A 15,770-nucleotide genomic window follows, 5' to 3' on the forward strand; every position below is an offset into this window, starting at 1 on the left:
ATAATATTCTTGAAACGAGAAGATCCAGAAATGATAGGCCCTCTTCCCAAAATTAACTAGCAGCAGGGTAGAAACCAGTCACTTCAGACGGCCGCTCTCCACAATCTGCCCCAGCCCCTACCACTGCCTATTTTCCTCCTACACCAAGACCAACCATTTATGATTACACTCGATGCTATTTTTCTTACTAAACGCAGCTAAGAGGAAAACATCTCTATTAGAATGTAAAAGTGAAAGACCTCAAGGGATCTGTGTCTTTGAACTGATATTACATGCACAGCTTCTATTGGCACATGAAGTTTTTAACTCCTGGCATCCAAATGCTAAAGAATGTAAAAATCTGTATACTTTTAATAGGCTACTGATTCCTTCTCCCCAAGTACAACTGTCCTAAATTCACAAATATTAGGTTACATCTATGAGATTACATAACATATAAATAATAAAACCATACAACTTCAACCTACACATAACTCAAAAGTCTAAGGTATTCAAGTAGGAGGAAAAACAAGATTATTTCCTATCATTTCAGGAGCCCCAAAATCTTACAATCAGTTTAAACAAGCTAAAGAGTACTTGATGTAGAAAAGGGAGAAAAGAAATAAGCTCCAACCACAGCCTTCACATCCTGATTTCCCTGGCTTGTGGTATAATTCATACAGACTACTCAGCAGTCAAAACCAGCATCAGAAGAACAGGGAAAGGTGGTCAGAGACGGTTTGCTAACTAGTGACGGAGGAAATCAAGGTTATTGGGGTAATAATATTTATGATAGGAAAAAAATGCAGCTGAATACAATCAATACCTCAGATATCTAACCTGGCAGGTTAATTAGCATCTCACTAGAAGTAGTGTAAGAATTAAGGAATAAGACAGTAGATGGCTTATACATTTGGAAAGAACAAAATATATTAAAAATAGATTTAATTACTCAGGAGGGCTAACAAAGTTGGCAAACCTTAATTCTTTAGCCAGATTTTATTTACTCAAATTGTAACTACTTAAGGACTTTGATATGTATTTAATTAATCAGCCAAAATAGTTATTAACTAAGTCTCTAATTAGAATATCTCACTACCTTTATGTCAAGGAATTCAAAGAGAGTCCTTACCTTCTCCCTGTCTTTGGCCTGGCTTTTCCCTTTGAAGTCCGTGGCCTCTCTAATTTCATTAAGGACTGCCGTAGGCTCTCCTCAGTATAGGCAAGATACACATGGGAAAGGTCCACTTCAAAGGGCTATGTCAACAAACACAAGACACTCTTACAAGGAAGGATTTAAACCAGATTTGGGGGAAGATTTAGAACACTGAATAAATACCTAGAAAAAAGCCACAGAAGACGAGACCAAATAAATGTCTAAAACGATCTTCTTCTAATGCCATTTATCTGAATGCATTTTAGCAAGGGTTGGTGAACACAAAGCTCTGACACACTCTAAATTCCTTAGTAGTAGAGAAAAACTGTTGCTGTTTTCCCTAAAGCTGCTACTTCCTCTTGTAGGCCTAAGACTACGACTAGCTTTGAAAAGGGCAGACACACTCCAGAATCTAATCAGATCCCCGTGACCCAGAGAGGCGGTGAGGAGAGTGCTCCGAAGATGACTCCATGACGCTCCTGCGGTGAAGTGATACGCCTGCAGTCATGACTGGAAGTGAGCAGACCTACTCTAGCACTCACCCCATCCTAGAATCTCTATTCCCAAAAGATTAGCCTATTTTTCAGCATAGATGATTAGTAAACATCATGGCAATACAGTTTAGTGGCCCACATTCCTTTAAAGAAACAACTTTAGTTTTAAAAAAAAGCAATCTTACATCTTTCTCTTTTTTATCAGGGACTGGAGTCTGCTTCCTCATGTTATTTCCTGTATAGGCAACACATTTCTCAAAAGAGGAAAAAGACGGAGGAGAATTGTCTTAGTTAGCAATGAAATTGTGAATAAAGCAAATCACTATGAGATAAACATTCATAAAACATGATTTAAATGCTGGAACAGAAAGGGACCCAGAGGTCATTCAGTCCTATGTAGCCCCGAACTACCCCATTTCCACTGAATAACACAGTTAATCAGAAAAACATCTTATTCACCCTACTGGATTTTCATTTGATTCATCATCCTGATCACCTTCCTCCCCACCGTAGCCAGCACAATTCTTAGTCTACAGGAAGTACTCAATAAACATTTCACAAACAATAAAGGTAATACTCACTAGCTGCCATTCTCCTATGTCTTCATTCCAATGGACATAGTTTTCAATCATTTCCTTTTAAAAGAGTCAAAGATGGTCTACTTTTAGTATTTAATAACATTTAAAATACTGAAATATATTCATGGAACTGAAATCTTTACATATTAAATGAAAAAGTTAAGTCTCAAAACATTATATACTTCATGATACCCTTTTTATAAATTAAAAAATATATACTTGTAAGGGATATAAAAAGAAGGAATTAAACTGTATAAAAATGAAAAGAAAATGAAGAACATGGGATTCAGGATGATGGTTACCTTAAGTCAGAAGAGCCAAAGAGATGGAAGAGGGGAGAGGGAAACCACTTGGTTAGATGTAGGTTACTGTCTCCGTCCTAGCTTTCTTTTTGGATGATGGGTTCACTACAAAATAACTAAGTAAAAGCAGACCATCCAGGGACCAATAAGGAGAGTGTACCATGAACCAAAAACAATAATTCTGTGCATCTGAGGTCCAAAGGAAAAAAAAATACTAAGGTTTATATTCAGACAAATTTCTTAAAGTTATATAGTCAAAATAAATTCTTAAAAATTCAATTTTATCTTACTACACTGATGGACAGTGACTTCAATGGGGTATGGGGGGGTCTCAATAATAAGGGTGAATGTAGTAACCACATTGCTTTTCTTGTGAAACCTTTATAAGATTGTATATCAATGATACCTTAATAAAAAAAATTTCAATATGTTAGTTTACTAAAATGTACTGGATGATGGAAATTTTGGTTAAAGAAAAATAGAGACAGATTTTAAATTATATTAGTATTATGAATTAGCATCCATCTTGGATGAATATCTGCATATCAGTCAATGTGGTACATCACATTAACAAAAAGAAATAAAAGCCATATGATCACTTCAATAGATGAAGAAAAAAGCATCTGATAAAATGCATCATCCATTCATGATAAAAACTCTCAACGAAGTGGGCATAGAGGGAACATACCTCAACATAAAGGGCCATACATGAAAAACTCACAGCTAATATCACACTTAATTGTGGAATGCTTTCCCTCTAAGATCAGGCACAAGACAAAGATGTCCACTCTCACCACTTTCATTAAACATAGTACTGGAAGTCCTAGCCACAGCAATCAGACAAGGAAAAGAAATAAAAGGTTTTCAAACTGATAAGAAGTAAAACTGTCACTATTTGCAGATGACCTGATACTACATATAGAAAATCCTAAAGACTCCACCAAAAAATTATCAGAATAAATGAATTCAGTAAAGTCATAAGATATAAAAATCAATATACAGAAATTTGTTGCATTTCTATATACAAATAACACAAACTAGAAGAAAGAGAAATTAAGAAAACAATCCCATTTACAATTGCATCAATGAATATAGTCAATAATTCTGTAACATCTATGTTGACAGATAGTAATGAAAAAAGTTGGGGTAAGAATTTAATAATGTAGATAACTGTCCAATCACTGTGTTGTATCCTTGAAACCAATATAATATTGCCAACTATAGTTCGATAAAAATAAATAAAAATAAAATAAACTATAATTACATCAAAAAGTAAAAAATGCTTAAGAATATATCTCACCAAGGAGGTGAAAGATCTGTACTCTGAAAACTGTAAGACAATGATGAATGAAATTGAAGATGACACAAATAAATGGGAAAAATATTCCATGCTTACGAATAGCAAGAATTAATATTGTTAAAATTGCCATAACCCAAAGCAATCTACAGAATCAGTGCAATCCCTACCAAAATACCAATAGCATTTTTCAGAGAACTAGAGCAAATAATCCTAAAATTTGCACGGAACCACAAAAGACCCAAACAACCAAAGTTATCTTGAAAAAGATTAACAAAGCAGGGGGAACCATGATCCATGATTTCGAAGTATATGACAAAGCTACAATAATCAAAAACAGTGTATACTGGCACAAAAACAGACACATAGATCAATGGAATAGAATAGAGAGCCCAAAAATAAGCCCATGTTTATGCAGTCAATTAATATATGACAAAGGAGGTAAGAATATACAATGGGGAAAAGAGTGTCTCTTCAATAAATTGTGCTGGGAAAACAGCTACACACAAAAGAATGAAACAGGATCACTGTCTTACATATACACAAATACAACTTCAAAATGGATTAAAGACTTGCACGGAAGACCTGAAATCATTAAACTCCTAAAAGGAAACAAAGATGGTAAACTCCTAAACATCAACATTAGTAATTTTTTTGCTGGATAAGTCTCCCCAGGCAAGGGAAAGAAAAGCAAAATAAACAAGTGGACTGCATCAAACTAAAGTTTCTGCACAACAAAGGAAACCATCAACAAAACAGAGAGGCAACATTCTGAATGGGAGAAGATATTTTCAAATGATATATTTGATAAGTAGCTGATATCCAAAATATATAAAGAACCCATACAACTCAACAGCAAATAAACCCCAAATAATTCAATTAAAAAATGGGCAGAGCGTGCCTCATATCGAATTTACCGAGTATCATAATTCTTCCAAGTGGTAAAGATACCTCAAGACAAATGCTGGGCATAGAAGCCACCTTCTCAAACAATATGGCTTCTCTCTCACTTGCCAACTTTACATTTCCCTGTATGGCCCTGGAAGATGACTGGTTAGCCAGAGACGGGTAAGATTCCTCAAGGGAGGAACAACCTAAGACAGGTACAGTCGCAGGGGGGCCATCAGGAGAGAAATTGGGGATCAACAGAGGTGAGGCTCAGAACCTCACCCCCCCTGTTTTGAGAGAAATCTTCTGCATGTGTGAATGTTTTATTGCCCTTGTCTAGCTTGGATTAGCACATAGTCTACAGGCACACACCTGATCATCTACATCTGCTCTCTTACAACACTAAACTATGTTTTCTACGTTTATCTTGCATCTACCTACCACTTCAGCATTTTATTAAAAAAAATAATAATAATAATAATAATAAGGGAGAAATGTGGGATTCACATATAAATCAAGTATAAAAATCAAACGAATATTCATATTTGACCTGATTGTTTATAGTTCATAATGTGTGATCAAAACCGAAAGTTTCTGTGATATGACTGCCCTTGCACTGTTCACTATGTAAGAACTTATTCACTATGTAAGAATTTGTTCACCATGTAAGAACTTGTTCGTTATGCTTCAGAAGATTGGAGACTGATGAGAATTAGGCTTGGGGTGGATTAATGATTGTGCATTGAGCATTGAGTCCCCTATACAGAATTTTATTGTTGTTAACAACCATTTGATCAATAAATGAGAGATGCCCTCTCAAAAAAAAAAAATGGGCAGAGGACTTGAATAGGCATTTTCCAAAGATGACATACAGACAGACAAAAGGCAGATGAAAACATGCTCAACATCACTAATCAACAGGGAAATGCAAATCAAAACCACAATGAGGTATCACCTCACACCAGTCAGAGTAGCCACTATCCAAAAGACAAGAATAACAGCTGTTGGTGAGGTTCTTCCTATACTGTTGGTGGAAATGTAAATGGGTGCAGCCACTGTGGAAAGCAGTATGAAGGTTCCTCAAAAAACTAAAAATAGAAACACCTTATGACCCAGCATTCCATTTCTAGGAATTTACCCAAAGAAAACAAAATCACTAATTTAAAGATATATGCACTCCTATGTTTAGCACAGCATTATTTACAATAGCCAAAATATAGAAGCAACTTAAATGTCCATCAATAGATGAATGGATAAGGAAGATGTGGTACACATATTCAATGGAAAATTACTCAGCCATAAAAAAGAATGAAATCTTGCCATTTTTTGACAACATGGATGGACCTAGAAGGTATTGTGCTAAGTGAAATAAGTGAGGCAGAAGAAAGACAAATATCTTATCATTTCAGTTACATATGGAATATAAAAAACAAAACAAATGAACAAATATAAATAGACTCAAAAACACAGAGAACTGACTGATACTTGCCAGTGGGTAGTACGGTCAGGGGATGGGTGAAATAGGTGAAGGGGAAAAAAATTAGTGAGAATGTTTGATATCTTGATCTGGGTGATGGTTACATGAGTATATACACATGTCAAAGTTCATTAAGATTTATGCATTTATTACATGTACTTCAATTTAATAAACAAACAAATAGATTAGCATCCACCTGAAGGCAGATAGTCGTGATGGTTATACAACATTGTGAATGTATTTAATGTCTCTGAACTGTATTCTTAAAAATAGTTAAAATGGTAAATTTCATGTTATTTGTATTTTAACACACACACACATAATTAGCAACCATAAGTAGGGAGAAAAGGTTAGCATAGGAGATCCGTTTATTCTATTTATAGAGTAAAAGGCTATTGAATGAATGAACAGGACTTAAATCTTGATTCTGATTGCAATTACATAAATCTGGTTTCCTCCAAAGGGCTGAGAAATTCTTACTCAGATACTTAAATACTCAAACAGAAAATTATATATTAAATTAACAACTTAAATAGACATTTAAGTTGCTTCTATATTTTGGCTATTGTAAATAATGCTGTGCTAAACATAGGAGTGCATATATCTTTAAATTAGTGATTTTGTTTTCTTTGGGTTAATTCCTAGAAATGGAATGCTGGGTCATAAGGTGTTTCTATTTTTAGTTTTTTGAGGAACCTTCATACTGCTTTCCACAGTGGCTGCACCAATTTACATTTCCACCAACAGTGAAGTGGATGTGATGGTATTAGTTGAGGAAAATTTTATCATTGACAATTGAAATGTAAGTATTTACTACCAGTCAAATTAGAAATCATATTTCCTTATTCCTTAACCCTAGCCAAGTGATCTAATATCTAGATCAGACAACTTCCCTCTTACCTGGTAATCCTTAGGTATAAAGTTATCAATAATAAGCATCTGAAGTCGAAGCTCCCGGCTAAGTTGTCGAATGTTCTCCAGTAAGCCTTCAATTTCCCTCTGATGTTCTTGCTGGAGATCAGCCATCTACCAGACAGTCAATGAAAATATTAAGGATAAACAAGATTTCAAATACAAAACAGTTCCATCTGACATAAGGTACTGGTCTAAGAAACCTTGTAAAAGCTTACCCAGTTCTCTCACAAAAGCAATGGACAGAATGACATATCATGACATGCATATTCATTCCATGTCTTCAGTTAAGGTTGGAAATAAATTTTATCTTTAGAATTGTAAGCATACATTATGATTCCTTTAGGATTCTTTATCATACTTAATCAAATTAATTATTTTTTTAAAAAATTCAGAATCACATTAGCAGGTGATTTCTAAAGACCAACCTCTGACTTTGCAGCCATCAGCATAGTCCAAACTTTCTTTAATTTCTTGGTCTTTCCCTGAGCTTCCTCTTGCAAACTGGTGTATTTTTCTTCAATATCCAAGCGCTCTTGCTATGACAAAATTTAATAAACTTAAAAATAATTTTCTTCATTAAACCATAAATTCAATTTTTTAACAAATATATTTAGCAACTATTATGTTTCAAAGTAATCAATAATCTGCTTTAAAATTTAATTGATACAGTTATCTAGCTTCTCGCTAGAAAAGTTTAGTACCTTAAGCAAAGAGTCAATCAAAAACAGTCACATTACCTCTTTTTCCTCAAGTTCTCTACGAAGTTGCTCTGCTCTTTTCCTCCTTTCTTCCAGTTCCATATTAGATTCTTCAAGAAGTTTCTCTTGTTCCTCAGCTTTCGCCAACAAATCAACCCCACCAACAATTACTTTCTTCTCCAGGGCAGATAATTTTTCTAGCAAAGACTGATGCTCTTGTCTGTTGATTAAAATGAGAATATCTACATCCACCAATTATCTACTGATCTACTAATATCATTTCCCAAAATTCAACAAGAATTTGGATGTAAAATTTCAAAGCAGGAATATAATTATGTAATATCTCTACCAAATTATATCACTGTGCAGTATTAATTCATGATTTAATCTATAACTAATTTAAATTCACTGATATTTTTTCCTCCCACATAGATGAAATAATCCAAACAGATTAATTTTTAGAAATGCAACACATACCATGAAACCTTTTATCCAAAAAGTGCCTCCTCTTGAGACAAAAATCAAGCTTTTTAGTTACTATTCAAGTTTCTTGCTTATATATCCTATGAAAAATGTGAGAAATTTAAATCATGAATCCATCTCAATTAAGTTAATACTCACTGGGCCTTAAGAAGATCTTTTTCCCGTTTCTCTAATTCTGCTCTAGCCTTGTTTCTTTCTTCCTCTTCCATGTCAAGCTTTGTTTCAAGTGCTTTTCTCTCTTCATCAATTTTTGCTTGCATTTCAACCATCTTATCTGGGGAGACTTTCTTTTTACCTATTTGAGTCATTCAATTGCAACAATCACTTTAGAATCAATGTTTCAGACTGGCATAAATTTTCTTCAATACACAAGATACATTCCTCAAAAATAAATATCAACATTTTAAGGAAATCAATTGAATAATATATTTTGTATTTATTTAGCTGTATTTCTATTTATTATATTCCTAGATGAACTTTATAACCAATTGCTAAATTCAAAGTGCTGTCCAATTGTACAATGATAACTAAGAACAAAGTGAAAGAGAAGCAAAACAGATGAGCAAGAAAAAGGAGAGAGAGAGGAAGACTGATTAATGGGAAAGATAAAAAAATTAAAAAGCAAAGATCCATGTATCTCCAAATAACATACATGGTAAAAAAACTATGTTTATTTAGTTACTCTTTTTGAAAACCAGATACAAAATCAAGTGGTTTTTCAAAATACCTCCCCAAAATTTATTAAAATAAATGAGTAAAAAATATGGCTGGTAATTGTAGGTCTGCTTTTGTTATGTATCTGTATTCCTATTCTGTTAATGTGTGTACGCAATTAGTAGTTTGTTAAAACCTATACATGCTTATGTTACTCTACAAGAAATTATGTCAAAGAAATAATCAATTTTCCCATGTTTTCTTCCGTCTGCTACTTCTATAGCTTTTCTTCTTCCTTCCTAATTACAACCCTTTAGTAGAATTCGTGCCTCAAATCGAAAATTACCGAGTATCATAATTCCTCCAGGTGGTAAAGATACCTCAAGACAAATGCTGGGCATAGAAGCCACAGGGCATAAATCTGCAAAGAAGTAAAAAGCTAACCTTTTCAACAATATGGCTTCTCTCTCACTTACCAACTTTACATCTCCCTGTATGGCCCCGGAAGACGGCTGGTTAGCCAGAGACGGGTAAGATTCTTCAAAGGAGGAACAACCTAAGACAGCAGTCACAGGGGGGCCATCAGGTGAGAAATTGGGGATCGACAGAGGTGAGGCTTAGAACCTCACCCCCCGTTTTGTGAGAAATCTTCTGCATCTGTGGATGTTTTGTTGCCCTTGTCTAGCTTGGATTAATACTTAGTCTATAGGCACAGACTTGATCATCTACATTTGCCCTCCTACAGCACTAAATTATGTTTTCTTCCTTTATCTTGCTTGCATCTACCTACCACTTCAGCATTTTATTAAAAAAAAAAATTAGGGAGAAATGTGGGATTCACATATAAATCAAGTATAAAAATCAAATGAATAATCATATCTGACTTGATTGTTTATAGTTCATGATGCGTGATCAAAACCGAAAGTTTCTGTGATGACTGCCCTTGCACTGTTCACCATGTAAGAACTTATTCACTATGTAAGAACTTGTTCACCATGTAAGAATTTGTTCGTTATGCTTCAGAAGATTGGAGACTGTTGAGAATTAGGCTTGGGGTTGATTAATGATTGTGCATTGAGTACCCTATACAGAATTTTATTGTTGTTAACAACCATTTGATCAATAAATATGAGAGATGCCCTCTCAAAAATAAATAAATAAATAAATAAATGAGTAAATAAAAGTCACATATTGGTAAAAAAAAAAAAAATGCACAGATAAAAATATCAGGCAGAATTTGTATAAAGTAGTTTTAATAGATATCTTCAGTTTTTCTGAAATTTTTGTTTAATAAAATTACATGAAAGCACTCTATTTCATAGTATATACTTTTAAAGGAAAGAAAATTCTACACAGTAATTAACCAGGCATTTTACAGTGCTAAGCTGTCATGACACATCATATCTTAACTGAATAACTAACATAGATCATTTTCATGTCAAACTCAGGATCCAAAATCTCCATAAGCCAATTAAACATGCCAAGTGTCAAACAAAAGTAGAAATACTACCAAATAATAAAGATGAAAATACAGGTTCCAGGTGATCATTTTGATTATGTCTAATAGAGTGTTTTATATACATAAAATAGATGTTCAACAAAAGTTTACTGAATGAATTTCAAAATCATGAAATTAAAATGAAAAACCAAAAAGAGAAAATAGAAACTAGCTTATTAAAGAGGTTATGAAACCACTTATGAAAGACAATTCATTTCTGGTAATACAATTTCTTTGAAACATACTTTCCTTCAGAAAAACAATCAAACTTTTCGTAGAATTGGTCTCAGGCTCTCCTGAAAGCTTTTTGTCATTCTTAACTTCCTTCCCAAAGGACCACAGAAGAGTACAAACCAGAAGAGTTTACAAATTGTTAATGTTTCCACCCGGAAGCCAACCCCTCCTGCTACCAAAAAAAGAGAACTGAGAAATGATGAGGGAGATATATTACATATCTGAATATATCCTTTCAGGAACTATGAGACAAAGAATCATTCATATAGGCTTTAATTCTTTATGATAAAATTATATTTAAAAATCCAAGAGTTTAAAATATATTATCCTTCATTTCTATAGAAATATAAGACCAAAGCAAACCTAAGCTACGAAACAAAAGAGTAAATAAAAGCAGTGATCCAAATGCATACTTTGGTGTGGTGTGATTAATTGCATTCCAAAAGTCAGGATACAGGCCTGATTCTGGTGGCTTCTTTGGCAGTTACCTGTGTTGAACATTCTGAATTACACTATTAAAAAGTGATTTTATAAAGTAATCTAACTCCTATTCCCAATGAATTCCTAGAAACGATTTCCCATTGGTAATACTATTTCTCAGAAATCTGAAGGGGAAAAATATAAGTTCATGCATTAAAAATCATAACTTCCTTTCAACCTCAGAATTACAAATATTTAAAGAAAAAATAGCAAATATGTTAAGACAAAGACAAAAACCCTCTATGTTTGAAGATATGAACTCTAATGGTACAGGGGAAATGATCTGATCAACATGTATATTAATATTTTAGGCTTCTAGGGTTCTAATTGTTTTGCTAACAGTTAAAAAACACATAGTTTCAAAACCCATTAATGCAGTGAAATAAAAATATTTTATATGTAAAATACAAAAAGGACATGCCTATTGATGAATTACAACTATGTCTGAATTATTTATTCAAAACCATTCCAGTAATATTTTCAAACTGATGGTCTAGCAGTAAAAATCTTGTGCTCTTATAACATTTCCATAAAGATGGCCATGCATATACAGCTAGGTTCAATTTCAAAAGTCCAATATTTAACTACCATATTATTGTAACCAGAATTATACTAATAAATCATTATACTTCTCCCCAAATAATATTTTAAGCTAAATGTGAATATGTACCAATTCTCCTAACCAAGCACTTAAGAAACATGAGATCCAGGGACGGGAAAAAAAATGTGACATCAACCAATCAAAAAACCCTTCTTTAAGTATTGCCTAAGAGAATTTAGAACAAAATTGTAGTAAAGAGCTTAATGCTACTGTCACAGAGTATTTAATTAAGCCAAACATGAATAGTAATATTTTTAATTGTTCTTTGCTGAAGGTGAAATTTGGTAAGGTAAAGTTAAAAGGAAGAATTTCAGGGAAGTGTTAATTGGATTAATTTTGTTTTCATTACATGAGCACCAAGGCTTTTGATTCCTTGCTTTTAAAAAAGAAAAGAAAAATGCCTGAATGTGAAATCATTTATATTTATATTCCCAAAATTTGTCTTTAAGAATTTAGGAAAAAGATTATGCCATCTGGTTCCGGTGATGTGTTTATTTTTGTCTACTTTGTTAATTAAGTCTGGAACATCCCATGTGTTTGTCACTGTCACTCTAATATTTCTAAATAATTCCCCTAAAAAAATCATTTGGAAAACTAGAATGTTTCTAATATCTTCCTCAATAAAAACTGAAATAAACATTTTTTTGAGAAAAAGGAAGTTTTTTTCTAAATACAAAAGATGGATACTTACCTCATAAAAAATTCTCAAATTAAAAAAATGTAACATAGTTAAATAAAAAGTTATTTATAGTTTAATTAATTTTACAACATGGAGTGCAAATCAATCACACCAACCTGCTTGGTCTTTCAATAAGAAGTAGTAAGCAAATCGTAGACAGGAAGCACATGCACAGAGATGAGGAGGAAAAAAGAAAAACATTATTTCTCTTGTAGAATAAAGAAAAATGTATAATAGCATTTATTTATAAGTATAGAAATAAATCATTATCAAAATTGAAATACAGCAGTTGTATTTAAAAAGAAAAGCATATTCATCACAGAGATGTAATTTAAACAAGGATAATATGAAGATTAATTTAGTCTAAGATTACAATTCAAATCAATCTCAAGAGTTCACACGGACTCCCAAACTCCTGCACATATAATTCAGCACTTTAGGTTATACTAACGGTAGACATGGGTTGGAAACTTGCTAAGACCTGGGAAGTAATCTAACAGCGTAAAACAGGAAATTATGCCAATTAAAAAAATTAGTACATTAGAAGTAGCAAAATTCACATTGTCCATTTTCAAAATTCCCCAATTCAATGTTCCTCTAATATAAGGATCCATTATAGGTGTGTCCCCCTTTAAGAAAATCCAACACAAAACTTCAATCAACTAAACACATAAATTAGATTGTAGTAATTTGCAGTGATTACTTGATTAACAAAAGGATTTAGTGAAGTTTTTAAAGATGACAGTAAGCTCTTCCAACATATTTTATTTTCCACCTTGATTTATAAGAGTTTTTTCAGAAAAACCACTTGTTGCATAAAGTCAAGTACACCTGTATAATAACAAACTTGCATTCAATCTATTAGTACATTGTTAAGATTAATTATAATAATGATTCTACAGAGGTAGATGATCAACTGATGACTCAAGCAAAGAATAGAAAAGAAGGCCATTCATATTTTTAAAAGGAAAGATACAGTTTGCAACAACATGGATGGAGCTGGAGATAAGAGAGTATTATGCTCCTTGAAATAAGCCAGGTGGAGAAAGACAAGCACCAACTGATTTCCCTCATTTGTGGAGTATACCAGCAAAGTAAAATTGAAGAAACAAAACAGCAGCAGACTCACAGACCCCAAGAAGGGACCTGTGGTTACCAAAGGGGGGGGGGGGTCGGGAGGGAGGGAAAAGGAGAGTAAGGGGCATTATTATTAGCACACATAATGCAGCTGGGAAGCACCGAGAAGACAAGTAGTGACTCTGTAGCATCTTACAATGCTGATGGACAGTAACTGTATTGGGGTATGTGGGGGGGACTTGGTAATAGGGGGTGAATGTAGTAACCACAATGTTGCTCATGTGAAACCTTCACAAGATTGTATATCAATAATACCTTTATAAAAAAAAAAAAACACCTTTAAGTTTGCCGTAAGTTTAGACAGATCCTTCATAAGCACCTTCTTATTAATTTGAATTCTCTAATCAGACCTTAGAAAGTTTCTTAAAATCAATCAGGTAATTTAGAAATAGGGATGGCCATTTGAAATAAAGTACTCTTCAATCTTCCTTCACTTGCTTCAAACTTTACTTTTTTTTAAATTTGGAAGCTTTTAATTTTAAATTACCCCTAAAATATGACACCTTAGCGTCAAATCTTTATAACTGTAAAACATGTTATAATGGGCACTAGTGTACTTCTAGGAATTCAGAATTTGCTATTACATGTCCCTTATACTGACTAGGATTAGAAATGTATCAGGAAACACAACAAACGAACCGAAAGAATTATTATTTTATACAGCTTACTTGCTCTCTTTACATTATCTCAATTGCAAAAGCATGAATCTCTCTTTCATTGTCTCAAACATAAGCTTAAGCATATGTTTTAACAACTATGGTTAACTGGAAGCAATGAAGAGGGCGGAAGTCATCACATGCTTTGTTCTTCTGAGAAATCCAACGCGTGTTCTTTAAAGACAGACAGCACGGCGCAGAGTTTCTCCGACAAAGCCCCTGGGCTAGCGCTGGAGTGTTTGAATGCCCCCACTCGCTAGGAGGGACGCATCCGGAGGCCTCTCTAGGGCAGAGCAGGTGGCGCCCACGCTTCTGCTGCTGCCCAGAGGGAACCAAAGGCCAGGGAAGGAGCACAAGACAAATGCAGTTCCAGAGAAAGATTTTAAAGGACAATCAAGCTTTGTATTAAAGAACCAAAACTTATTTTCCCTTAAAACCAGTTTGGTAAATGTATTCATAGTCTCTCACTACAAAGCCACAGGGGAATTAGAAACTGTATTCTTTCAAGCATCTACTACGAGCAAACCCCACTATTCACCTAAAACATAGTAATTCAGGGGATTGGAATGACAAGAATAAAAAGTAAGTCATTTGGTGACATTTAAGTCTATTTAAGCTATTTAGGTTGATAAGTTAAAGGAACTGAGTTTTAAATTTAAAGTCATACACAGTTAAACTACAGGAATGATAAATTGCTCTTCACTTTAGGTCGGTTTGTCTCCAATTTCACTCTTTTCCCTTCAAAACATCAGATATAATAATGTATGTTTAAGGTTTCAAGGCAAAATTGTGAGAGGCTCATTGAAAATTAAAAAATTTCTAAGCCTAGAAGGAAGGTATTTTACTATTAAACATTTTAACATATTAAGCAGTAGCATTTTTTTCTACTTAAAATTTTATTTTTAGTAAATCTAGTAATTGCTTTAGCTTTGAATAGTGCATGAAAAAATAGGTATGAACACAAAACCATTTCTCTAAATCAAGGGCCAGCAAACATTTTCTGTAAAGGGACAGATAATAAGTGCTTTAGGCTTTGTGGGCCATATAGTCTCATGTGAAAGAAGCCATAGACCATATGTAAATAGGAGCATGGCTGTTTAAAAAAATTTTATACACAAAGCTAGTGGTGCACTGGATTTGGCCAGCACACTGTTTTCTGCCAACTCCTGCTCTAAATCACTCTTTTCCTATCTCTTGAAGTTATAGAATCTTTATAGTTTATAAATCTGGGACTCCTGATCAAGCAGTGATGGGTTTATTTTCAGCAAGATCATTTTCATAAGACAAGCAAAATATGCACTAGCTTGAAAACAATGATCCACATTAATGTTAGAGAGTTCTGAAATAAATACATAGGGTAAAAGGCTTTGAAATACAGACGATTATAATTTGTCTCTCTCCCTCTTGCATATTATCTATATGTTTATCACAGTCAACATAATCTTAATTCACACTTGGCAACAAATGCCCCATAATAGAATAAGAATTAGAGTACATTTTATAATGAAAATGAAATTAAAATACAGAATCTCCAAATTTCTTACTTGAAAACTTAGACTTCTAA

At 33.5% G+C, this 15,770-nt stretch overlaps 1 protein-coding gene across 4 annotated transcripts in view; it reads right to left on the bottom strand.

Annotated features, from left to right (window-relative positions):
* Nucleotides 1-15,770, bottom strand: part of KIF3A (kinesin family member 3A) — a 69,522-nt gene that overhangs the window by 18,282 nt on the left and 35,470 nt on the right. For all 4 annotated transcript variants that reach the window (XM_073221285.1, XM_073221286.1, XM_073221287.1 and 1 more), the window contains exons 10-16: nt 8,406-8,562; nt 7,824-8,004; nt 7,512-7,622; nt 7,072-7,197; nt 2,211-2,264; nt 1,815-1,883; nt 1,112-1,236 (exon numbers count right to left, since the gene is read on the bottom strand). In XM_073221285.1, coding sequence (XP_073077386.1) covers nt 1,112-1,236; nt 1,815-1,883; nt 2,211-2,264; nt 7,072-7,197; nt 7,512-7,622; nt 7,824-8,004; nt 8,406-8,562 — 823 coding nt within the window. The remainder of the gene's footprint in view (nt 1-1,111; nt 1,237-1,814; nt 1,884-2,210; nt 2,265-7,071; nt 7,198-7,511; nt 7,623-7,823; nt 8,005-8,405; nt 8,563-15,770) is intronic.

Source organism: Manis javanica, chromosome 14 (assembly GCF_040802235.1).
Source record: "Manis javanica isolate MJ-LG chromosome 14, MJ_LKY, whole genome shotgun sequence".
NCBI classification, from domain to species: domain Eukaryota; kingdom Metazoa; phylum Chordata; class Mammalia; order Pholidota; family Manidae; genus Manis; species Manis javanica.